At 34.8% G+C, this 27,630-nt stretch overlaps 1 protein-coding gene across 1 annotated transcript in view; it reads right to left on the minus strand.

Annotated features, from left to right (window-relative positions):
- The window catches only part of LOC100373054 (WD repeat and FYVE domain-containing protein 3-like), a 107,028-nt gene that overhangs the window by 51,168 nt on the left and 28,230 nt on the right, over positions 1–27,630 (minus strand). The window contains exons 7-27 of the mRNA XM_085493716.1: positions 27,424–27,590; positions 21,014–21,069; positions 19,870–20,016; positions 18,830–18,927; positions 17,410–17,588; positions 16,155–16,256; positions 15,124–15,317; positions 13,866–14,004; positions 13,136–13,236; positions 12,026–12,174; positions 10,669–10,755; positions 9,884–10,157; positions 9,319–9,533; positions 8,464–8,900; positions 6,028–6,280; positions 4,843–4,984; positions 4,059–4,297; positions 3,548–3,680; positions 3,245–3,356; positions 452–642; positions 91–243 (exon numbers count right to left, since the gene is read on the minus strand). Of these exons, the coding sequence (XP_085349842.1) occupies positions 91–243; positions 452–642; positions 3,245–3,356; positions 3,548–3,680; positions 4,059–4,297; positions 4,843–4,984; positions 6,028–6,280; positions 8,464–8,900; positions 9,319–9,533; positions 9,884–10,157; positions 10,669–10,755; positions 12,026–12,174; positions 13,136–13,236; positions 13,866–14,004; positions 15,124–15,317; positions 16,155–16,256; positions 17,410–17,588; positions 18,830–18,927; positions 19,870–20,016; positions 21,014–21,069; positions 27,424–27,590 (3,568 nt within the window). The remainder of the gene's footprint in view (positions 1–90; positions 244–451; positions 643–3,244; positions 3,357–3,547; positions 3,681–4,058; positions 4,298–4,842; positions 4,985–6,027; positions 6,281–8,463; positions 8,901–9,318; positions 9,534–9,883; positions 10,158–10,668; positions 10,756–12,025; positions 12,175–13,135; positions 13,237–13,865; positions 14,005–15,123; positions 15,318–16,154; positions 16,257–17,409; positions 17,589–18,829; positions 18,928–19,869; positions 20,017–21,013; positions 21,070–27,423; positions 27,591–27,630) is intronic.

Here is a 27,630-nt window from a genome sequence, read left to right on the forward strand (position 1 = left end):
GTGAATTTTAAAGCCAGTGAATATATGCTCAAAATATTAAAACAATGAAATTAAATATCAGTGAAAATGAAAGTTTTACAGTACACATACCTCCATGTCACAGAGTAAATCTTCAAACGCTACAGCATTAGGTATAATAGTACTTTCTCTGCCACTGTCAACTGTACCAACCAACGAAAAGGTCAAGTGTAGTATGTGACTGTTTAACAAATGCTTTTTCTTCTTTAACAACATCGCCAATCTCTGTAATATTGGAAAAACAAATCGTTTTTAAAGTTATGTATGCAACGGAATCAAGTATTGCTTAATGAGTTTGCTGTACCCCAAAAAATGCAAAACCGCCAACACTAAAATAAAATAAAAGAGAAATCTGCTAGCCAGTGGATGTTGACCATCATTAAATTAACTTGCCAAGTAAACTGATAGCTTATCTGACTGTTTTGTCTGTTACCTGATAACCTCGCGTTCGTTCCATTTCCTGAAGTGCTGGTCCATTATTCTTGACAACACAAACCAAAGCTTTAACCGCAGCATACAATCCTTCCACATCTGTTGCCATGGCAATTAACCCAAGTAACGCCGCTGACCCACCAACATTTTCAAGCGTACGAGCAACCGGTTTGGGACAGAATGTTCTGACACCTGTTATTGGAGAAGAAAAATACCACATGACAATGAATGATACCGTTCTCAGCTTTACGTCCCAGCATGATGACTTATTACCATTACCACTCTAAACAATTCATGTTGGGTGGTAGCGATTGATTGATGCTAAGAAAGCTGCTGAACAGAAATCTAGTAGAGACATTGAAATAAAGGCAGTACGTGATGCTTCCAAGAAACACCAGAAACCTAGGAAACTACTTAAAGCGGGAGGGTCGTCACCTGCGCACGCGCGGGAATCGAGTCCCAAACGACGATAACAACACACGCTAAAATCGCAAAGGCTCATGGGCAGGCGCTTGTTTGTAAACAATGAAATGCTATGGCCATCTGACACATGCGCAGGTGACGACTCCCCCGCTTTAATTGACCCAGGCAAAACCAGTAAGCAATGTCAAACTTGACAGCAATAGTAGAACTGTATACCTACATCTACATGTACACGTGAGTGGAGATATCCTGGCCCTGCAAATGATTTGTAGTAACTTGTAACTTATTTACACATTAATGGTAGCTAATTTACATATTTATGACTAATTTGCATATTAATGATAACAAACTTGTATATTATTGGTGACTAATTTGCATATGTATAGATTTTTTGCATATTAATGATAACAAACTTGTATACTATTGGTGGCTAATTTGCATATGTATGGCTATTTTGCATATTGATAACAAACTTGTATACTATTGATGGCTAATTTACATATGTATGGCTATTTTGCATAATAATGATAACAAACTTGTATACTATTGGTGGCTAATTTGCATATGTATGGCTATTTTGCATAATAATGATAACAAACTTGTATACTATTGGTGGCTAATTTGCATATGTATGGCTATTTTGCATATTGATAACAAACTTGTATACTATTGATGGCTAATTTACATATGTATGGCTATTTTGCATATTGATGATAACAAACTTGTATATTATTGATGGCTAATTTACATATGTATGGCTATTTTGCATAATAATGATAACAAACTTGTATACTATTGATGGCTAATTTGCATATGTATGGCTATTTTGCATAATAATGATAACAAACTTGTATACTATTGATGGCTAATTTACATATGTATGGCTATTTTGCATAATAATGATAACAAACTTGTATACTATTGATGGCTAATTTACATATGTATGGCTATTTTGCATATTGATGATAACAAACTTGTATACTATTGATGGATAATTTACATATGTATGGCTATTTTGCATATTGATGATAACAAACTTGTATATTATTGATGGCTAATTTACATATGTATGGCTATTTTGCATAATAATGATAACAAACTTGTATACTATTGATGGCTAATTTGCATATGTATGGCTATTTTGCATATTGATAACAAACTTGTATACTATTGATGGCTAATTTACATATGTATGGCTATTTTGCATATTGATGATAACAAACTTGTATATTATTGATGGCTAATTTACATATGTATGGCTATTTTGCATAATAATGATAACAAACTTGTATACTATTGATGGCTAATTTGCATATGTATGGCTATTTTGCATAATAATGATAACAAACTTGTATACTATTGATGGCTAATTTACATATGTATGGCTATTTTGCATAATAATGATAACAAACTTGTATACTATTGGTGGCTAATTTACATATGTATGGCTATTTTGCATAATAATGATAACAAACTTGTATACTATTGATGGCTAATTTACATATGTATGGCTATTTTGCATATTGATGATAACAAACTTGTATACTATTGATGGATAATTTACATATGTATGGCTATTTTGCATAATAATGATAACAAACTTGTATACTATTGGTGGCTAATTTGCATATGTATGGCTATTTTGCATATTGATAACAAACTTGTATACTATTGATGGCTAATTTACATATGTATGGCTATTTTGCATATTGATGATAACAAACTTGTATACTATTGATGGATAATTTACATATGTATGGCTATTTTGCATAATAATGATAACAAACTTGTATACTATTGGTGGCTAATTTGCATATGTATGGCTATTTTGCATATTGATAACAAACTTGTATACTATTGATGGCTAATTTACATATGTATGGCTATTTTGCATATTGATGATAACAAACTTGTATATTATTGATGGCTAATTTACATATGTATGGCTATTTTGCATAATAATGATAACAAACTTGTATACTATTGGTGGCTAATTTGCATATGTATGGCTATTTTGCATATTGATGATAACAAACTTGTATACTATTGATGGATAATTTACATATGTATGGCTATTTTGCATAATAATGATAACAAACTTGTATATTATTGGTGACTAATTTGCATATGTATAGGTATTTTGCATATTAATAACAAACTTGTATACTATTGATGGCTAATTTACATATTAAAAGTGGCTAAATTATATATGGATATCACAATTCTTATGACATTAAATCATAACTTGTTTTTATGACAACTCAAATATGAGAGTACCACTCCATGGAGGTGTTTACAGTATACATTATTCATGTCTTGTGTATGTTTTTTCTCTTAGTGATGTCATACATTAATTAATATTATGTCTTACCAATATTGCCGAGTAATATTGCACCCAGTGTTCGGGCAGGACCATTCAGATGACCGCAGGAGTTGTGCAGAATCCTAATGGGCGTGGCATTTTCGCTCGTAGACAAGCCAAGCTGAAATAATCATTAACATATTTAGAGAGTACGGTTCAAAAAATAGGATATTAATATGACCACTAACTATGGTCACTGTGGTGGGAAAAAAAAACAGTGAAATATTTCAATGAAATCTTGCAGTCCTCTTTGACTTGCTAAATTTACGAAAATGTATCGGATGGCACCGCACTAATAGTTATATCTCTTACCTGTTTAGCTACAGCTTTGCTGTCTACTTTATTGTAGACCTTTCGTATCTTAGCAACAGTCAGTAAAGATAGAGCATGAGCATGGATACCGAATAGTAATCTCTCTTCTGAAATCTGAGACAAACTTGTGTCACTTTTGAAGACTTTCAGACCTACAAATGAGAGAATGTTCACGAATGGTCAGCTTTGATATTTTCCACCAACTTTTCATCATTCAGTCTAGTCAGTTTTAGTTGCCAAAAGACCCATCAGACTATATAAAAGAGTGATAAAAAAACACATCTAACATGTTTTTTCTTTGTATCAAATAAGTGCCATAATTTTTCCCGCCAAAATTTAAGTGCCACATTTTGCCAATTTTTAAGTATTTTTCTATAATTTTTTTGATCATTTTGGACCAGATGGGTGTAATTTCAGCTACAGGTCTTGATTATATATATCACAGGGTAAAAATCAAATTTGAAATTTGTGATTTTTAAAGCAGCCAATCATCAGCTTGTTTACATCCAACAAAACTTTACCTTGGTGATGAGGAGCTTGGAAACTTCCAACATAGTTAGGTCCCAAGTGGTGTATAGCCGTCACTATGGAGTTAGTAAAGACATCCTCAAAGAGATGAGCAGGACCCAGTCGCCATAGCAACCGTGATGGACAATGTTGAACTGGGGGTGTACCAACAAATGCATATATTGACTGGATGTTAGTGGGACTTGATGTTCCTCCACCCGGGTTGGCTTGTATGTAATGAAGCTGAATAAAAAAAAGGATCACTGTTATTAAAGGTAGAAGCCTACTCAAAATTGTTGAGAAAAGTAAATCATGTGACAACCTTCATTGGTTTATAATGTGTAAGCACACAGTTATAACTCCATAGTAACAGAAAACAACAATAGTTTGTGTCTTACAGTGTCTTATTTTGAGAAATTTTTTTCAAAAATTGTTATTTTTAGAAGAAATCTAAAAAACACAAATTAAAAAGAGATTCCATCGCTTTTTAAAACCCAGGCTTAACCAGACATGAAATATATATTGTATTTGCCAATTCCAACAATACAATCGGCAAATAAATAGTCATGCATTTTTTTTACAGACTGAGCTCTGACTGTTTTCTTCTTTTATAAGTGATAATAATAATTGGGTGGCACATATCCCAAAAAATGCAACAGTAAACTATAGTAAAAAGGCAGGTTATTTTTGAATCTATGCTTAAGAGAGTCTAACGCAGTGCAAATCAAGTGACAAACTGTAAGAGATATAATAATTGTCGACATTATTGTGAAAACTTGAAAATGCACCTTTTGAGTTTTCATGAGATTTCCATTAAGAAAGACTGATACCGAGCTATTCTTCAACACAGCTCTGTTGAGCACTACAACAAGGTGATTCCATTGTCCTTCCTGGGCCAATTCAGGAATCCAAAACTTGGCAACAGATTCACTGTTAGATGGCGATGACAGCTCATCTGGACCTGTAACATGAATAATGTAACAATAATAGTATTACAATTTTTTCTCATACAGTATACAGCTTAATACTTCACTGACTTTTCATATTCAATGATTAAATACTGTAAAACCATTTAGTTTTACTGGCATTTAATTTTACTATTTGGAATTTGGAGTATATTCACTGTGGTTTAAGTTCACAAATTTACCAGTGAAACAATGAGTTCTATTGTTATTTGACATGTTCCTTTCATTCACAACACAGTGAGTTAAATATTAGTAAATACCCATGCAACAACAAACTGGCTAAAATTAAATGTTAACATAATACAATACATCAAGCTTCATTATTTTCACCCCTGACAGACTCTCCCGATCAATAGCAGAATTTTGATTGTTTGTTTGTTTGTTTGTGTGTGTGTGTGTGTGTGTGGGTGTGTGTGTGTGTGGGTGTGTGTGTGTAGGAGGGGAGGAGGTGATACATTTCTGGTCGTCGGAAATATGTAGTCTTTGGCAAATATATTTCACAACACCAACTTTGGTTTTGTACAAAACGTACTGTAGACAACTTTTGTCTTTCAAGTTTATAAAATGTTTGTAAAAATGAAACATAATCTTACACATGGAGTAAGACAAAAAATAATTTGATGACATCTTGGTATTTTGTAGGTATAAATTGAAAGATATCTCCAAATGCCAACATCCAAGAATATCCTTTAAAAGCATCAGCCATCATCCACCAAAAATTCAAAGTTTGTGTTAAGAAACAATATATTGTACATGTCACATAGACCCATACTGAACACGGCGACTATAGTGCTTTTAACTGAGGTACGACTGGTGGTAAAATCAGTTCCTCTTCTATTATAGAATTGTCAATGGCAAATACAGTAAGGACAAAAAAAAAATATTTTTCTGGTCAGTATGCACACCATGAAAAAAAGTGTGGCTTAATTGATTGCACATTGCACAGCGCCCTCTGTTGACCAAGTGATGAAGCAAAGGCTTAACTGATTAACCAGGAAAGTGGTCTACTATTGTAAACTGTTGTGTGACTTACTAGTGGCCGTTGGTTGCAATCTTCCTTCCTGCGTACTGACAACCAGCGTTCTATCTTGAGCAGCGAGACTGATTGACAAGGACATGAAGTGGTTATCACTGGCAGCGATGTTCCTTAATATTGTGAGTAATCGTACTGGGTGTGGGTCAGCAATTGGCGAGCTGAATCTATCAACACATAGCCATACTGAGTACGTCAAACCAGACTGAGGAGGAAATAAACGTTCACCTGTAATAGAGAAATGTATTATGGGATATCTTGTTATAAATCTATTGTGGAAATAGAATAGAACCTACCCATCATAACTTGCAAATCGAGCCCAAGATGGGCAACTTTCAAGTCGAGTTGGTAAAATTTAAAACTTACATGCCCAGTGGTCTGGTTGTATTTTTTCATGGTCCGCTTCAATAACAATTTTAACAAGGTAAAAATGCAATTTTACTAAATACAAGACATGAATGTCACAGTCCCCGTTATTTAATTATAAAATACTCATGTTAAAATAATACATGGAACATCTGCAAACAGTTAAATTAATATGTACTCTATGTGAGTACAACTCATCATAAAGTGATTTCCCTTAATCTAGTATTGTACCTATAACTGAAAACTTCCATTGACCCAGGCCCAAAGTACACAAATGCAACCAAACCATGTCACATACATGCTCAAGAAACTGCATTCATAAATCTAAGTAAACCTTGATGTATCTTTAATAACAACTTGACTTCTTTGTTAATTCAGGTCTTTGTATATTACCAGGACCTGAGTTTGTTGACACCCCGCTACAGTTTCCACTGAGATTTGTAATAGTACATGTATGACCCATTTATCCACTAGCCATGTCAACTGAAGCTATATTTAGACCACACGTGTCAATGTGCCTGGCCAAGATTTATAAACAGTAACTGCAAAGTGTTTTCACTGATCTTCAACTGACCAGGTATTTCAGTGATGGCTCTTTATAATGGAATGCAATTTTTACAGTTTAAAGGTATAATATACAACATTTCTGACCACTTTTTTTTCAAGATTTTGTTTTCATAAAACCAAACAAAAACCACACTGTGGTCCATTTCTGTCACTGATTCAGATCAAGGTCATGACGTCACTGAAAACCCTAGCATTACAATCTAACCTAATTATTTATTCTGAGCATGCTCAGTTGTTCTCTCAGTGTTGTTGGGAGAGGTAATTTATGATAAAAATCGTGAAAAAGACCCAATTAGGATTTTCAGATCAGGAAAAAAAATTATGTACATATTCAACAGACACTTGTTCATCAACCTGCCATTTTTTATCGATATATCTGCGGCAGAATTTCTGAAAAAATGTTAGAGATGTAAAGGAAACATGACGGACAGAAACTGGATATAAGAAACTATACTGCAGCTGAAATGCAGCAGACAAAAAGATTGTGAAACGAAAAAAATTAAACAATTTTAAAATTATCCATATTGTGTGTTGGTGCAATGTGTTTGTGATACTTACATGGATGAGAACAGAAGTGTTTCAAAATAATTCTTAATGCACGGCTGGTAACTTTCTAACAGGGCTAATACAATTTTAACTTTACCTGCCCTGTTGTCTCATACACAATTTTGAGAAATTTCAAAAGCATAGTCTCTCTACATTATGAGATTTGATTTAAGTAATAGTAATCTATCATAAAGAGTCTGTGATCATATTCTTGGGGGCGGAGCTATGTCACAGAACATTCTAAAAAACGCACCACAGTGCCACATATTTCTATGGACTCTGTGCGAGCTGCTGTGGAACGTCTGTCGAAGAGCCAGTGAAAATAGCTAAAATCAAGAAATCAGCACAAACTCAACTTTTATGTAATTTTGAGAAACCAAATTTATACATTTTGCACATGTAGGGGTAATCTTATACTGTTCAGGGGAGTTCTCAGCAACTATTCAAAGTTTTTTGAAATTTCGGCCTTCATTTTTCACCGTGATGGTTGCATGGCAGTGAAAATGCCCTGATGTCAGCGCCCGAAAATACAGAAAAAAACAGATGAACAAGACCTGTAATGTAATACAGTGCTGGGTATAGCTCCAAATGAAATACAATTGAAAAGAAATAAATAAATCATATTTTAGTATGTTAAAAATAATGCAGCTGCACATCATAAGAAACCCACATCAAATACTGTAGAATACTTTATTTTCGCTTGGAATTTATTTTCGCTATTTTCGCTGAAGGGATGATTCCGTGAAAATAAAATCCAGCGAATATACTTTTTTTCCTATATTTCACATTAAACTCATAAAAGATCAGTGAAAATAAGTTCCATACAAAATGCCCAAAAAGCCTTTTCAGCGAAAATTAATTCCAGCGAAAATAAAGTATTCCACAGTACATAACGAAAGCCTATGATTGATCCAAATGAAAAACACCCTCACCTGATCCAATTCCTCCAATTACGCTATTTTCCATTCCACCAACAACACCGGGTACTGACACAACTGTTACATTTGGCGGTTGCTGCGGGGCTATACTTGGTAGATACAAACATCCAAAACCCTCCGCACTCATATCAAACTCAACAAAAGAAGGCGTGACTGAAGCACCGTGTAGGCGTACATCTCTAGGTGTTGTCATGGAAACCAAACACTTGACCCTCGTCAGGGGTACACAGTCTCCTTCTACTTTACAAAGATTACAGTTACATTTGGATGCGAGATCACACTTAGTGACAGAGTTGTTATCGGAATTCATGATATCTACTTCTAACGTTGAGTTGCTACTGATTGACGTCACACTGCAAGATGTTTGGATACCGCCGTGCTTTTCATCCCATGCCATGCAACAGAGTGGTTTACCAAGCCGGAGGAAATCTCTGAAAGATTGAAACAAAATGTGTTGTTTTTTTGAAGTTTTGTTACAAATCATGTCAAAGTCTGATTCACATGTTTTCACTGAAGACAACCATCTATGACCATCATCACAAAAACTGTGCACTGTTTAGAAAGCTGTATTTGACTTCAGTTAAATTAATGATTTGCTATGGTGCAACATAGAGTTGGATCTATGAATCAGCGTTTCCGTAACAACTCAATTTAAAATAGTTTTTGCTGTTTTATATCATGTCATAACTAAACTGATGAAAACATGGTCAATTACACATGAAATACATCACACAACGATTAATGAAAAGAAATATAAGTGTTCAATTTACTATGGATACCACATCACAGCACTTGCTGTTAAATATAGGTTTATAGCATAATATACAAAATACAATATACAAAACATACCTAAGATCTTTAGGTTCCAATGCCTGAGACGCTAATCTCTCTAGGGTATGTTGTAAATATCGGTGAAGTAGATGCTCCTCTTCAGCAAGAGCAACAGCACATCGTCGCAGTAGTTGCTGTGGCAACCCTGCCTCACACATCACTTGTTGGTTCCTCTCACTTTTCACTAAATCTTCAATAACATCGGCAACATGCATCTGTAAAGCTATCTCCTTCTGTACAGAAATCAGAATACATTATGCTGCAGGAAACAATCAGACTTTACTTTCTAAGGCGAGTCATCACTCCACTCACATATCACTCGCCCAAATCAAGATCCCTCAAACTATCCCATTCTGAAGTGATTTTATCTAATATAAAACTCAAGGACTAGATTAGGCCGCTGACTTTGAGCTAAACTATATAAACCTGAATCAAAACCGGGTTGATTGGTTGACACAAGTTTTCCAACAGTTGGTTAAAATTAACTGGGTCAAAAGCAGCGTTTTGCTACATGTGTGACAGGGAAGCTAAAAGAGAAGAAAAGGACAATAGAAATGTGCTTGTAAGAGGATGGTATACAGACCTTCTTGTCTTGATCACAGTGTACAGCTGGCAATAGATCTACCATAGAAATGACAGCACCGGGATGGACAATAGTTGGATGAGAGGGCGCTGTGGAATATGATGATACGGGTGTTCGTACTGGTGATTTTAATCCTGATGTTGATCTATTTGATGTGGTGGATAGCGTTTGTGGTTTTCTCATTGGTGAAGCAGGTGGTGAAGGTTTTGGAGTAAATGCATCGTGTACGTGTCTCGAGACAGCTGGTGAGTTGATGGATGTTTCTGCTGATTTACTGCAAATTGATTGGACAGAAATGAAATAATCAGTGCATTAACACTTTGTATCATCAGAACCAGTGTGTTTACCATGCTTGGCCACGGAAATGCTATGCTTTAAGTAAAAAAAAAAAAAATTGCAACTGTAATAAAATAATGGTTACAACCATACGCAAATTAGTATGATAGTGATCATACATTTAGCTGGAAGGAGAGTGCATTGTTATAAGTGGTGTTCTCACTGAACAAAATAAGCCATTGTCAAAGCGCCTTTTATTTGAGAACGTTGTTAAAATGCGTGTGTAAACAAAATACGCAGTTGTGGCATTGGCGTTTTTGACACCGTTGTAAAATGGGTGAACCAGATTCTAAATGCCGTTGTCACACCGGCTCATGCACAACCCAATGTGCCGTGTGAACACAATATGACGGTCAAATGCCAAATTTTACTGACTGTTTTTTTAGAATTGTTTTCACTTGACAAAGTTCTCATTTCTCATAACATTGGATTGAGTAAAGGTTGCTTACCTTTCAAAAGCATCAATTGCCATGTCATAGAGACATCTGAACAGCAGACACGCCGACCTCAAGTCAGGTCCTATTGTCTCATTATTGCTAATGAAAAATTGGACGGAGAAACACAATGTTATACAAATAATATATGACTTAAGGTAGAAGCCAACTAATGAATTCAAATACCCAGAATTTATCCATTTTTTAATAAATTGTACTTCCGGGCAATATAAGAATATTGACTCAAAAAAGTTGGGGGTCACCAGTATAATTTTCAAGAAAATGGTGGTTGTATTTTAGGCTAGTGACATAGGATGAAAAAATTATATATTGTGAATGATGGGGTAATCATTGTTTTCCTGAATTATTTTAAAAATCTGTGTTTCAAAAAGTGTCAAAAAATGCAATTTTTGTTTAATATTATGCTCAATGGAATTGTTCTGAAAATAGCGATTTTTGAAAAATATTAGGACAAGTTTCTCAAAATACGTTACTGTAACACACACAAAAGAATTCTATTTTATGTTTCCATTGGACAATAGCTTCATGATTTTACATAATAAACCAATGAACATTGTCATGCGATTTATGACAAAATGATGAGTTGACTGCTAACTTAAAATTAATAATTTCAAATTTATGTTATGTCCATTTCCATCACATTATCTGTTCATGTTACATCTAGTAATAGTAATATTTTATTGCATCTTCAGAAAAGGAATATTTCTATCAGTCTAATACATATTGATTGATGTTCTATATATTATGTAATTCATGTGATGCATACAATGTGTTCACGTGCATTGTTCCCAGAGAGTTATGGTACAATGTACTACAAAACATGCTGCCAAAATTACAGGTAATAGCTTTTCGAAGCATTGCATCATAAAAATTGTACTGTTTACTTCATTTCAATTTCAATTTTAAATGTTCACTCTGTAAATGCATTAATTATTTGCCGGGTTTCAATTTGAATTCGCTATTTTCACTGATAAGTAAAACTTGCTAAATTAAATCCACATGAACATGTGGAACAACAATAGAACTCGTTGTTTCCATGGCAAATTTGTGAACTTTAAACCTATTAAAATTGTTCAAAACATTAAAATAGTGAAAAGTTACAAATTGAATCCCTGCACTGTTTGGAATATCCAGTGATATTAGTAACTCTCTAAATATCTAATTTCAGGCCAATTTTTGTAAAAGATTTTGTACATTTTTATCAAAAATTTTTTGTAATGTTGGACAAATTTGAAAATAATTTCCCATTAAAAGGTAATGACTGATCAAAATATATTTCTGTTTCGTGAAAGGCAACAAAAGTTTACTTTAGTGTTGTAAGGAATGATCACATAAAACATGTTATACTCACACTTTTTCCACATCAAATACATCACAGAATGGTTGAGTATTGGACGGTAAATCAGACAGCTGGTTATTATGAAATGGTGATTCTAACTCGGTAGCTGTGTCAAAACATCCTAGTAACCTGATGGCATCGGTTAAACTCTCATATCGCACCTAAGATACAAAATATGAGTGAAATGGTAAACAAGAAATACCCCGGTACTTTTTTTTCGTTACAATTTTATTCATTGACTAATATTAGAGTTCATTCAACTATGGACTATTTAACAATAGATTTCTATCAAACACTTTGTGTGGATAATATGAAGTTAATTTTTAACATAAAATATGATTTCTATTGTGAAAAGCATTTATAATCAGTTCAAAAATCCAGAATGATAGCACAATCACTACTTTCTGACTGTCTAAATTGATCAACAGTTGATGAATAGCTTTGTGATAAAATTTATCACAGATTGACCAATTTTCAACCCTTTGAGCACCAAATTTGTTTTCTCACTTCAATTTAAGTAAATCTGTGTGGTGAATTCCATCTTTATTTCGTACTAAAAAAACAAAATTGTGAGATTGCTTCTAGTGTTTGATCAAAGACATTTTCACAATATTTTATGAGGAAAAGAGCAGACTATAAATGGAACAATTTTGTGGATGTTGCCTAAAGTTGACTTTGGTGCTCAAAGGGTTAATGATATGCAAATTACCTAATTAATATGCACATACGGTATATAGATCTATTTGTGAATGGTGACAACAGTTTACTTTGGTGCTCAAATGGTTAATGATATGCAAATTACCTAATTGATATGCACATATGGTATATAGAACTATTTTGTGAATGGTGACAAAAATTAACTTTGGTGATCAAAGGGTTAATGATATGCAAATTACCTAATTAATATGCACATATGGTATATAGATCTATTTGTGAATGGTGACAAAAGTTGACTTTGGTGCTCAAAGGGTTAATGATATGCAAATTACCTAATTAATATGCACAGACGGTATATAGAACTATTTTGTGGACGCTGCCTAAAGTTGACTTTGGCGCCCAAAGGATTAAACTATAAAATAGCATTGACGAAAGAATGTTTTATTTAACATTTTCAATACTCACTTCTGAGGCGAAGAACTTAGCATTAGCGGGTTCATGTCTCATAGCTGACGTCAAAGTCTGGAATACTATATGTAATAACTGTAACACAGAATCTGAATTGGCTGCAACAAATGATAGGTGTATATTATGGTTATAAACCTGCTGTATACATCTAATTTGCATATAATTAGCATAAATTTGCAGTAACTGTGAATACAAGCAATTGATGGGCTGTGATTGTCATGAAACATGTTTCAATTGGTAGAAACATTTTGGCATCTTGGGAGGCTTCCAGCAGGTGAAATATTCACATATAAATGAATGTAACAGTTGCATTCCCAACTTTTCAGATTTCTGAGATACAATGTACCCTTCCCCTGATTGTGGATGAGCAATTAGAAAATTAAAATAAATTTAGGCATTCCTCCTAATTTAAGCTAAAGTTGTGTACAATAAGTTCTGAAGCGAACAAAGTTGGTAAGCTTTGTTATAGTATGTGGAAGATATGTTTGTCAAAGTGATAGCATCTTCCAATAATCTAAAAATAAAATGGGTGAGAAAGTTAGGGCAGAATATCTACTTTTTAATTTCATAATTGTTATCAAAAACAGCATATTTGAACACGTTCTATATTTTTTAACTGTTCTGGGAGCGATGTTTTATATATTTGCAAAACAGGGAATGACATTTTAAGGTTAAGCTTTACAAAGTACAGATGACTGGAGTAGAGTTAAACTACTACAGGACTTACCAGTATCCCAGGGAGCATTGGGAGGCTGTGCTAAGCAACCTTCCATGGAAACCAATACAGACATAACGTAAACAAATCCACCAACTTTTCTAAAAACAGTTCTGCAGCGATGACTGTCTCTTAAGACAAATAATAGGGCCTGAGAAGGAGAAGAATGAATAAATGAGATTATTATACATCTGACATCGAAGAAAACTGAATTTTACTCATTCGTAAAACACTGTATGGATGTGTTGAAAATGTTATGGACGAGTTTGAACGTTTTCCTTATTAAATGTGTGTCATGTTTATGTCACAATAAAACACTTTCCACTATTTACTTCAGATGCAGAAGCAGTATCAATGCGTGGCGTGGCGGTGATAGAATCCCATCACTGATGCAAATGTTCGGACAGCACAAAACATTTTCTTAATTGCCATTTTGGGTTGTTATCTCATTAAATTATCATTACAAACAGGAAAAAGATGTCTACTAATAAGGGTATCATGAAAATACCACAAAGTATGCACTCAGGCAGTATGGTAATGCATCGTATGCGTTTTCGGTATCCTCGCAATAATCTCATAATATTACATCCTTATTTATATTGTATAAGGCAACTATATATATCTATTGATTGGTCTTGAAGGTAACAGCACAAGTCTCTGAGGGGCTGTGTGAACAGCAAAACAAATTTATTTCATTTACTCTATGAGAAGCACATCTCCAATAGAAGTGTATAAATGAAATACCATTTATTCTATGCAGCACCAGTAAACAACAGATACACTTCTGTCATTAGCATATAAGCGCATACATTACAGTAGACCTTTATAAAAAATAGACCTAATATTACATGCAAAAATGGTGTTGGTCCTAAATGACAGTTTTCTTTCGCACTCACTTTGCCATAAATATTTGCATACCTAATGCATGCACGGCCATTATTATGCAAATCCATATGTGGTGGAAGTGTGTGTGAGTGAAGCATGCTGAGAGCAAGCACACGTGATAAATGAGATACACACCATCTCATAAAATGCTAAAACTATCAGAAAACAATACAAACATGTTTACATACATCCCACAGAAAGCAATTCATTTGGCGTTTTATTAAAAGCACATGAACCAAAATTGTACAATTATTGTATTTGAAACTGGATCATTAGAATATGACTATAGACATATCCCTGTCATTTATTAAAGTGCATGCACAACTAATAAAACAATTATGGTATTCAAGCTTTCATCTGTAGTTAACCAAACACCAAGTCTCACCTGTAGTATATCTGTCTTGAATTGTAATGCTGTTTGTGGTGCCGAGTGCATCATACCTAGCAGTGTACCCATATCATCATCACCTCCACTAGATAACACTAACTGCTGCACAATGGCTAACGACTGTTTTCTACATTGTAAGTACGGTACTAAATTATGGATACATCGAGCACCGCCACTTTCTCTAAATACACCTGTGAAATGAAATAAATCAATGACACAAATTAGACAGGAAAGTCTAGACAAATTCTTCGAGCGTCAAAGTCAACATGTGTCACCATTCACGAAAGTATTTCTACATAATTTTTATATAAAATTATGTTTATATAAAACAATATACTGTAATGATTCTTCATTACTACACTGGTACAGGCTATTGCATGTGACCTTGAATGAGAAAATTTTGGTGAATGTGCTATTTGAAGAAATTGATGTACTTGATGCATTTAATTAGTGAATATTCCAATTAATGAAAGCAGATGATTTTTGACAAAAATAATGCAAGTTTCATAATTTCCATATTTATTTTTGTGATTTCCGATAAAATGGCAATTCATAATACATAACTCTGCTAACAAGGTTTGCATCTGATGCTTGGTGCAATGATTAGCATGTCAACATCAAGGAGATTTCAAATTTGATTCCCGTGGTTGGATGCACACTTGGTGGTAAAAACCACAGTACATACTGCCCACTTGCCAGGCCTGTATCACCCAGAGTGGGAAATGCTGTCCAATTGAGGATAAAGTAAAATTGTCGGTCTTGGGTGCTGTTCCTGTTGTCAATGTACCGGTAGGTACAAATTGACAATATTTGTGTCACAATGGTAGGGTACTGTAGGATGACTATGTCCTTGTCCTTAGTATATAGTTATCGAGCAGCATCCACAATGGTTGCTGAAAGTTCATGTTTTAATGTTAGCGTCGGAGGTATAACATAAATGCCTGTCTTGTGATTTGTAAAAATTCAAAATATGAAATATTAAAATTATAAAATAGTGACAGCAGATAACCATTCGTTGTACTACTTACTCGCATTATTAGCATTGACACTGAGTAATATTGTCATTGCATCCATCGTTAAAAAAGCTAGCGTTTGTTGGTTTTCATCGACCTCAACCGTATACACAGAACCTGTGAATATAAAATGTTTATAACCCTTTTAACGACAAAGTCAAATTTTCTAATCTTTCGCAAAATAAAATAATCAGTAACAATGACTGATACCAATGGGGAAATTATGTCCAATTTGTCCAAAATTAATTAAGAATTTATAGAAAATTGCATGGTACATAATCATTTTGTCAGAAAAAATGACGATGTTAGGAAAAGACTTGTCTTTATTTGTCTGACAAATCATGAGTAAGTAAAAATGTAAATGATTTTGTGTTTTTCCCCGTGATGAGTGAGACTGGCAGAATTTTAGCACATTATATCTAACAATACACGGACAAGAATTTGATTGATCACTGAATCTAGAAAGCAAGCAGTGTGGTACTGTCACTGATGCACATACATTTTTTAGCAACACAGTATGTATGCTCATTTCCTGGTTATCTACATTGTAATGACACAACAAAAAATCATTTAATGTTATTATAGTAATCTTCAAAAACAAATTAATTTTGTAATTTGATAAGAAATTCAATTTTTTTATTATCAAAATAAGTATAAAAACGAAGAGATTCAGTTTAGTTTATACCTTCTGAAACTCCCTATAGCCATATATAATCTTTATTTTTTTTTTTTTTTTTAGAATTCAAATGTGAATCCAGATGCTGTTGGGTACACTGAAAGCAAGGTACGTGTTCTCTGATTGGCTGTATGATAAGGTATAAGATCTTGATAGCAAATCAAAAGTAATCTTTCATTTTTTTTTTTATTTTTAGAATTCCACTGTGAATCCAGATGCTGTTGGGTACACTGAAAGCAAGGTACGTGTTCTCTGATTGGCTGTATCATAAGGTATAAGATCTTGATAGCAAATCAAAGGTAATCTTTCATTATTGTTTTTATTTTTAGAATTCCACTGTGAATCCAGATTCCTACAATGCTGTTGGGTACATTGAAAACAAGGTACGTGTTCTCTGATTGGCTGTATCATGAGGTATAAGATCTTGATAGCAAATCAAAAGTAATCTTTCATTATTTTTTTTTTATTTTTAGAATTCCACTGTGAATCCAAATTCCTACAATGCTGTTGGGTACACTGAAAACATGGTACGTGTTCTCTGATTGGCTGAGGTATAAGATCCTGATAGCAAATCAAAGGTAATCTTTCAAAGTCACTCACCATCTTCTACTACTGGTTCCATCTGAGGGTCTTTTAATAATGCCGCATATCGATGTAAACACGTCACCATAACTTCCAATAAACCAACTTCTCTGTAAACGTCTTTATATATTGCACTGTATTTTAAGATTAGTAGTAAACTCTTCATGGCAGCAATAGAGCAATCTATAGACCTGCAAACCAGACAGACACAATTTGACATTGATTATGGTGACGAAACTTGACAATAAAAGTGGAGAAGTCGACAAAGATTAGAGCTAAATTTAAGCAAAAATTTGGAAAGGAAAATTTATTTTCATTTCAAAACATCATTAACCATATGACCTATCCTCTATGCGATTGGAAAATTGCATTTAAGACAGAAGCTTTCTCATAAAATTTGGGAAAGTTAATGTTCATTTATTTTGACATTACCGTACATACATTTATGGATACAAATGTGAGTTGATGGTGAGATGAAACATCAATATTAGTGTTACAGTACCAGATTTTTCAAAAACTGGTTTTTAGAACAATTCTATAGAACACAATGTCAAAGATAAATTACAGGTGTATTTTTGACTCATTTTAAAATCTTTAAGGTAGCGAGAAGGGAAATTTTATTTTTTTTCTAGATTTTTCAAAAATTGATAAAACGGTTACCCTAGACCTTGATACATCATCCCAGTTTTTCAAAAGGTCAAAATTTTGGAAAGACGCTGCTTAAATTAGTGTTTTGAACCGTAACACAAATAACTACAATTGCTGTTTCGTGGATATTTGCATAATGTTTATCTGTTGTTGACGATTCTAACATAACGGGGGATAAGCTTCCTGTCGCAAACAATGAGTGTTTATCTTATGCCCACTGTCAGGATTATTGTCAGTCAAGCCTTAGTCAGAAAAACATGGTCATAACTTTGCGCAACTTTCTTTTAAATTATTGTAAATAGTTCAAGATAACAAAACTATATTTCCTCTAAAAATAGGCTGGTTTCCGCAAACTTTTTTAAGTTAATATTTTTATAATAGCCAAACGTACATTTTATGACAAAATTATTACATTCTGGGTATTTTCATTTCTGAGTAGGCTGGTAACTCAAGTGATTCATAACCACATACTACATTGATAGAACATAACTATCCTACTTATTTAAAAAAGAAAATGATGCAAAATAAAAAACAAATGACAAAAATATTCATCAAAATTATAGATTTGAAGATAACGTCACAAAATGAACAAATCTGAGCAAGGTCCACCCAAGGTATATATATATATATACATACACCAAGTATCAAAGCAAGCGCACTTGCTGTTTTCAAGATGTCAAAAATATAAAGTTGACACTGCCAGGCAATGGACAAACAAGTACATGTATTATGAACAGCATACTCTGATGACTTAATCAGCAGCGGAGCTAAAAACAGAACTTACTCTTGTGTTTTGATGAGTATACTGACACTGATGAGCTCTTTACACGGTACATAATTTAGATGCATCACAACAAATTCTATTAATTCAAACAATTTTTCCTGTAAAAAGAAGAAGATGAAATATTAATAACAACTCCAGTTATCCCCGGGGGCGGAGCTACGTCACAAGATGTTCCACGTTGCTACGACGCGCACCACTGTACATGCATTTCTATGGGCTCTGTGCGCGCTGCTGTGGAACGCCGGTCGAGCCGGTGAAAATTCGAGAAAGCAACACAAACTCAACTTTGAAGTAATCTCGAACAACCAAATTTATATATGTTACACACGTAAGGCTAATCTTGTTACACTGTTCAGTGGAGTCTCAACAATCATCCCAAAGTATCGTTTTCTGCGAGTTTTGGGCCTTTGTTTTCACCGCCTCTGGTTTAACAAGACGTCATTTGGGATTTATGGAAAGAAATATTTTTAAGAAAATTGAGTATCAAATGCCAGGTGTACTGATAAATGGGTGATAATTGCTAATCGTCGAAGTAATGCTTCACAGTAAATTTTCATTCATTAAGAAGGCTGTATTCGAATAATACTGTAAAATGGTTAATTATTCACTGGGTTTTAATTTGGCTTATTTCGCTGACTGAAAAATGCGCTAAATTAAAACCCAGTGAATAATATGTAAAATTTAGCATAAAACACATTATCTAAATGATAAAACCGTGATTTTAAAACCCACTGAATATGCCTGAAATGGTAAATCAGTGAAATTTAAACCCAGTGAAAATTAGTCATTTTACAGTATGTCAGAAAGTCCCAGTTGGGCTTGATGATGCCCTAAGATGCTGAAAACTCAATCACACCCAAATCAACAGAAATGTTTAGCTATTTGCAATTAAAAACAGTATTATTGCAATTGATATACAATGTACATATGGTACTTCATAATACAACTTTAAGATATCAGACATGCATGGTACGTTGTGACATAATGCATGTTGTAACCACAGGGACTATGGTGTAACATCCTCATGGTGTGACCATTACCTGTATTTCAGCGGGTTTGGTGTGTATTTTTTCTACAAACTGCGATATCGTATTTTGTGATTCCAAAATAAAATAATTTGCATTATCTGAGTTATATACAGTGGAGACAACATCTAATATGGTACTACACAGCTGGGTTGTCTGCGCCTGAAAAATAAAACACACAATACATTTAAAACTCCCAGAAATATCTTTTGCCACATTTTGTTTGCCCTTTATTTTTCCACATCAGTTATTTTTAGGTGCATATAATTGTGGGGAAATTCTAAAAAAAATTGCATCCTAATTATTAAATTAATACATTTTTATCAACTTTTCAGGGAAGTCACTGGCACTCCATGAGAAATGTTCACTACTAATAAATTTCTTGATTCTCAGTGCATGGAAAAATTTTCTCATGATGCATTTCACTCAAGAGCACAACTTCCTATCTGCCATCCATAATGATTATCATGATGAGCATAATATTGTTTAAAAAATAAAAAAAAACAGCTGTTTCCATGGAAATAAGAATATGATGATCCACAAACCTTGTTTTTTTCAACCATACTCAAACAAATAATGATATATCGGTAACAAAATATTTTGAAAGCTGCAGTTGCTTTTAATTTTCTCAAAGTGGTATATTGAAAAACGCTCAGTACCAATTTGCATTAGGAAATAAGGGAAGGGACCAAAATCAAACTACCGGTAGTCGGTCGCCAATGCTCAAACCGGCACGACATGGCCCGGAAATAACATAGTTTCCCCAGACCCGAGCTTCCCCGGGAGTAGTGATTCACACTTGAATGTTCATACATGTGGTCGGCGGTATGAACGACGGCATTCAGGAGAACGAAATATTCACAACAAACACAATTGTACAATTACGTAGTATGGCGTGAGTTGGGAGTGTTGTCATTTTAAACTGAGTACAATATTAACAACAATGGTGTGATATAGAATGAGACTGTAATTTTATTTATTTTCCAATCGTGAAACCCGGTTAACCTCGGGTAAGTGCCTGTGTTGGCGGTGACCTTCATGCGGCCAAGGAGCTTATCCTGACTTCCCGGTTGTTGGCGGAGCCCCGCGGGAAACCGACCAGTTTGATTTTGGTTACTTCCCTAAAGAGAAAACATAAATATACTGAACAACTACTTACCTTAAGGAAGACTGTCTGTAGAACTTGGAAGGCTTGCATGTTGCGAACGCTCACACCTACCATAACAAATAACATGCATGTTACTAGAAAATACATTATGTTAACAGTTGTAAAATCATGCTCAAATCAACCTTTATATTTGAAAACTTATCACACCTCAAATAAATAGTAGTGCAATAATCTTTTACACCTAATATCATTTTTTATTTCAAGACTTTCACCAACAAAGGACATACAAGTTTTGTATCATTCTGAACCCCAAAAAAAAGTATTCTGCCTGCCAAGAATATGAAACAAAAAAAATCATACAATAGAGAATTTTTATTAAAAATGATCTTGCAGTATGCTATAAAGGAATGAAGGTGATATATGGGTTTGGATACTAACAATTAAAGTGCCTGTGAAATGCTTGCTACCCCAATGTACAAATTATACAAACAAAATAAATGTTTTAATTCTGCTGTTAGTCATTTCACGCCGAGACTCCTCATTAGTCCTCATTTGCATTGCTACACAAAAGAAGACATGGTAGCGAGACTGTCACACAGTTCTAGAGAACGCTTCAGTTCCCATTTTATTGTCTATTTACTTTTAAATAGTCTAAAATAAACAAAATCACGATTATCATTATAAGCATACTAGTAATTCAGTCCATTCATGTAGCACTTGCATGACTCCTCCCCTTTAGTCTGATGTTTGATGGGGCAGTTTCACTTCACGAGAAGTCGTAAACCAGAAACAGTCAACTGTGGCAGGAAGGGGTGTGGCTACAATCCTTTTTCAATTTTACTCGAAGACGATTAATTATTTTAATTTGTGTTTTATAAATGTCCATTTCAGCGCAACAGAAACCAAAAATATAAATTCACAGTAGGGCATTTGGCAGGAGGGGGTGTGGCTGCAATCTTTTTTCAATTTTACTCAAAGACGATTAAATATTTTAATTTTTGTTTTATAAATGTCCATTTCAGCGCTACAGAAACCAAAAATATAAATTCACAGTTGGGCATTTGGCAGGAGAGGGTGTGGCTACAATCTTTTTTCAATTTTACTCAAAGACGATTAAATATTTTAATTTTTGTTTTATAAATGTCCATTTCAGCACAACAGAAACCACAAATATAAATTCATAGTTGGGAATTTCACAGACACTTTAGGCTTGCAAGTAAGTATTAATGGGTTTGTGAATTCAGAGATGCAACTTAGATTAGACTAAGATGACCTTATTTCCAATCCCTAATAATACGTTTTGGTTTGACTGACCTACATGAATCAAGCCGATCTGAGCTATATGGATAACAGGCAAGGAGTTCGTACATGAGGGGGACAACAAACAAGAATATAATGTTAAAATGTCATGCACACAAAGTAATGTTTAGTTACCATACAAACAGCTCAAGCAGTATAAATGGCGTTTCAAAAATAATGCTAAAACAATCATTTGTGAACATGCCATGTATGGCACAGTCCCCGTTAGTTATCAAATTTAAGATATATAATTTTGTTTATACATTGTAGTAATATAGTTGGAACATAAACATGTCAAAAGTATGGATCCACAAGATGATCTTGATTATGATAATTTTTGAACATTAAATGTATCTGATCATCAAATGAGTACTTGTCCATACTGAGAAATATTGCTCTGGAACCGCATTAATTAAAACAAAATGGCCGATGAATATATAAAATTTGGACATGATCAGTCAAAGCATATCAGATAAGGCATTAGAAGCACATTCATTTAAAAAGAATAGCCGCCAGTCAGACATTTTGAATCCAATCTGGACAATAAAATGATTTGCATCAGGAACCTAAAATCTCTAATGTATGTACCAAGTTTGAACAAAATCCATCCAGAAACGCCAAGACCCAGTTCTGGAATGCCAAAAATGTTTGATTTTTGATGATTTTTTAGCACAAAAAAAAGCTGCCATTTGGCCATTTTGAATCAAACCAATCTATCTATGTCATGATGTATAATGAATATATAAAATTTGAACATAATCAGTCAAAGCATGGCAGAGATATGGCACTAGAACTACATTCATTAAAACAAAATGGCCACCAGTCGGCCATTTTAAACCGGATCTGAAAAATAAAATGATGTGCGTCAAGGTCCCATAATGTCCAACGTATATCAAATTTGAACAAAATCCATCCATAAAAGCTTGATTTTGATGATTTTTTAGCACAAAAATGGCCAACATTCGGCCATCTTGAATCAGATCATGAAACTAATTGATGTGCATATGTATAATATTATGTATGAAGTATGTGTGAAGTTTGATTGTGATTGGTCCAGGCATGAACACACAGACACATGGACGCATGGACACACAAAGGTCAAGCCATAAGTCCCCGTTTTCAGACTACGTCTGAACGGAGACTAAAAAGGCTGTTTATTGTACTCAGTTTGACCTTTGTTGTTGGATCTTTGCTACAAACTGAACAACTTCTGTCTGATTTATATCATTCAGCGTTATTTCGCTAGCAGCAAGACAAAATTGATCAAAACGATGTAAATAATTACTGGTACATCAGATTCATATTATATAAACTGACTTTCCATCACTCAAAGAGAAGGGAATGACAAGACCAAAAGAAGGGTTAGCTTCTCAGTATCATGGATAGGAATATGTACAGCACTGTTTTGTGCAAATCATAAGAATTAATTGACAAGAGAGACACTTAACTAAAACACAGCAAACTTTATAAATGTAATTAATACCAATATTATGTTGACTAAAACAAGTCATTGTCAATGACACGTCCCCGTTCCGTTCATATTTGAGTGACATATACATTCAAAGCAGATCATGACCGAAATGCACCTGCATATGTACAACACATTGTGCTAAATCTGAACAAAATCCATCCATGCATGACTGAGATCCGGTTCTGGAATTGTGAAAATACGTGATTTTGATGCATTTTCGGCCTTAAAATGGCCATCATTTCGCTATTGTTAAGCAGATCATGAAACAAAGGCACATATCTATTTGTGACATGATGTACCATGTGTGTGTGAAGTTTGAACTTGATCAATCCAGACATGTCTTGGATATGGATCCAGAACTGAATTCTTTAACAAAATGGCCGCCAGTCGGCCATTTCGAACTTGATCCAAAAAAAAAAAGGACGTGCATCAAGGTCCTATTATGTTTAATGTATGTACCAAATTTGAACAAAATCCATCCATGCATAACTGAGATACGGGTCAGGAATGGTGAAAATGTGCGATTTCAATGCATTTTCGGCCTTAAAGCGGCCGCCATTTGGCTATCGTTAATGAGATCATGAAACAAATGCACATACATATTTGTGACATGATGTACCTTGTGTGTGTGAAGTTTGAACTCGATCAATCCAAGCATGTCTCGGATACGGATCCAGAACTGAATTCTTTAAAACAAAATGGCCGCCAGTCGGCTATTTCGAACTTGATCCGAAAAAAAAAATGACGTGCATCAAGGTCCTATTATGTTTAATGTATGTACCAAATTTGAATGAAATCCGTCCATGCATAACTGAGATTCGGGTCCGGAATGGTGAAAATGTGCGATTTCAATGCATTTTCGGCCTTAAAGCGGCCGCCATTTGGCTATCGTTAATGAGATCATGAAACAAATGCACATACATATTTGTGACATGATGTACCTTGTGTGTGTGAAGTTTGAACTCGATCAATCCAAGCATGTCTCGGATACGGATCCAGAACTGAATTCTTTAAAACAAAATGGCCGCCAGTCGGCCATTTCGAACCCGATCCACAAAAAAAAATGACGTGCATCAAGGTCCTATTATGTTTAATGTATGTACCAAATTTGAACAAAATCCGTCCATGCATAACTGAGATCCGGGTCCGGAATGGTGAAAATGTGCGATTTTGATGCATTTTCGGCCTTAAAATGGCCGCTATTCGGCTATCGTTAATCGGATCATGAAAAAAATGCATGTGCATATGTCCCATATAATGTGTGATGTATGAGTGAAGTTTGAACTTAATCGGTCCATGCATGTTCGAGATACAGGTGATCACGGACGCACGGACGCACGGACGCACGGACGGACGGACGCACACAGGGCAAAACATAAGTCCCCGTTTTCGGACTGCGTCCGAACGGGGACTAACAAAGAGTGGTGTATAGTGAGATGATAAGATAACAAAGAGTGGTGTATAGTGAGATGATAAGATGACAAAGAGTGGTGTATGGTGAGATGATAAGATAACAAGTCATTGTCAATGACACGTCCCCGTTCCGTTCATATTTGAGTGACATATACATTCAAAGCAGATCATGACTGAAATGCACCTGCATATGTACAACACATTGTGCTAAATCTGAACAAAATCCATCCATGCATGACTGAGATCCGGTTCTGGAATTGTGAAAATACGTGATTTTGATGCATTTTCGGCCTTAAAATGGCCATCATTTCGCTATTGTTAAGCAGATCATGAAACAAAGGCACATATCTATTTGTGACATGATGTACCATGTGTGTGTGAAGTTTGAACTTGATCAATCCAGACATGTCTTGGATACGGATCCAGAAGTGAATTCTTTAAAACAAAAAGGCCGCCAGTCGGCCATTTCGAACTTGATCCGAAAAAAAAAAAGACGTGCATCAAGGTCCTATTATGTTTAATGTATGTACAAAATTTGAACAAAATCCATCCATGCATAACTGAGATACGGGTCCGGAATGGTGAAAATGTGCGATTTCAATGCATTTTCGGCCTTAAAGCGGCCGCCATTTGGCTATCGTTAATGAGATCATGAAACAAATGCACATACATATTTGTGACATGATGTACCTTGTGTGTGTGAAGTTTGAACTCGATCAATCCAAGCATGTCTCGGATACGGATCCAGAACTGAATTCTTTAAAACAAAATGGCCGCCAGTCGGCCATTTCGAACTTGATCCGAAAAAAAAAATGACGTGCATCAAGGTCCTATTATGTTTAATGTATGTACCAAATTTGAATGAAATCCGTCCATGCATAACTGAGATCCGGGTCCGGAATGGTGAAAATGTGCAATTTCAATGCATTTTCGGCCTTAAAGCGGCCACCATTTGGCTATCGTTCATGAGATCATGAAACAAATACACATACATATTTGTGACATGATGTACCTTGTGTGTGTGAAGTTTGAACTCGATCAATCCAGACATGTCTCGGATACGGATCCAGAACTGAATTCTTTAAAACAAAATGGCCGCCAGTCGGCTATTTCGAACTTGATCCGAAAAAAAAAATGACGTGCATCAAGGTCCTATTATGTTTAATGTATGTACCAAATTTGAATGAAATCCGTCCATGCATAACTGAGATCCGGGTCCGGAATGGTGAAAATGTGCGATTTCAATGCATTTTCGGCCTTAAAGCGGCCGCCATTTGGCTATCGTTAATGAGATCATGAAACAAATGCACATACATATTTGTGACATGATGTACCTTGTGTGTGTGAAGTTTGAACTCGATCAATCCAAGCATGTCTCAGATACGGATCCAGAACTGAATTCTTTAAAACAAAATGGCCGCCAGTCGGCCATTTCGAACCCGATCCAAAAAAAAAAATGACGTGCATCAAGGTCCTATTATGTTTAATGTATGTACCAAATTTGAACAATATCCGTCCATGCATAACTGAGATCCGGGTCCGGAATGGTGAAAATGTGCGATTTTGATGCATTTTCGGCCTTAAAATGGCCGCTATTCGGCTATCGTTAATCGGATCATGAAAAAAATGCATGTGCATATGTCCCATATAATGTGTGATGTATGAGTGAAGTTTGAACTCAATCGGTCCATGCATGTTCGAGATACAGGTGATCACGGACGCACGGACGCACGGACGCACACAGGGCAAAACATAAGTCCCCGTTTTCGGACTGCGTCCGAACGGGGACTAACAAAATATTATACATCCAGCATCAAAAACAATAAAATTCATTCAATCATTCAAATTTTCCTTTATTTGGGGTAAACAATGTCACAGTATACAAACATTCACACAGCGCAAAACAATTTTCGTTGCCATAAACACATGTGTTACAAGTGAAATGAATTCTGGGTAAATGTGATGGCATCAAATGAGGAGATCCCTTAGTGCATTTACATAGACAAAGAAAGTTAGAAAGTAGGAAAAATTAAGAAATAATTTTGCAAAGTCACAAGTTTCAGAGGCTGTCTTAGAGCTCTCTGGAACTACCGATATAATTTTCCCCGCATATTTACAATTCCAACAAAACAAGGTGCACTTTACAAAATCTGCTGAACCCTGGAAATTAAAAGTCATATCACTGCCGCCAATCAAACAGAGTATTCAAGATGCTAAAGAATGGAGGGAGGGGAGAAGAAGGGTGGGTTGGAGGGGGGGTGGGGAGACTATGATTTACCTCGGCCTGTAGGTTGCGGTACTGTAAATCCTGGCTGTTGAAATGGTGCTCCATTGGTAGCAGTGCTTGGCTTCAACTCTACAAATCCACACAATGTCAGTGAGGACACTAATAAAACTAAATTACGTAACGCATCTCCTGATTCATCTGTCTTCATCTGCTCAAGTCTAAAATAAATAATAAAAAAAAAAAAAAAAACCATGTTTC

This window comes from Saccoglossus kowalevskii, chromosome 19 (assembly GCF_978046115.1).
Source record: "Saccoglossus kowalevskii chromosome 19, keSacKowa6.1, whole genome shotgun sequence".
NCBI classification, from domain to species: domain Eukaryota; kingdom Metazoa; phylum Hemichordata; class Enteropneusta; family Harrimaniidae; genus Saccoglossus; species Saccoglossus kowalevskii.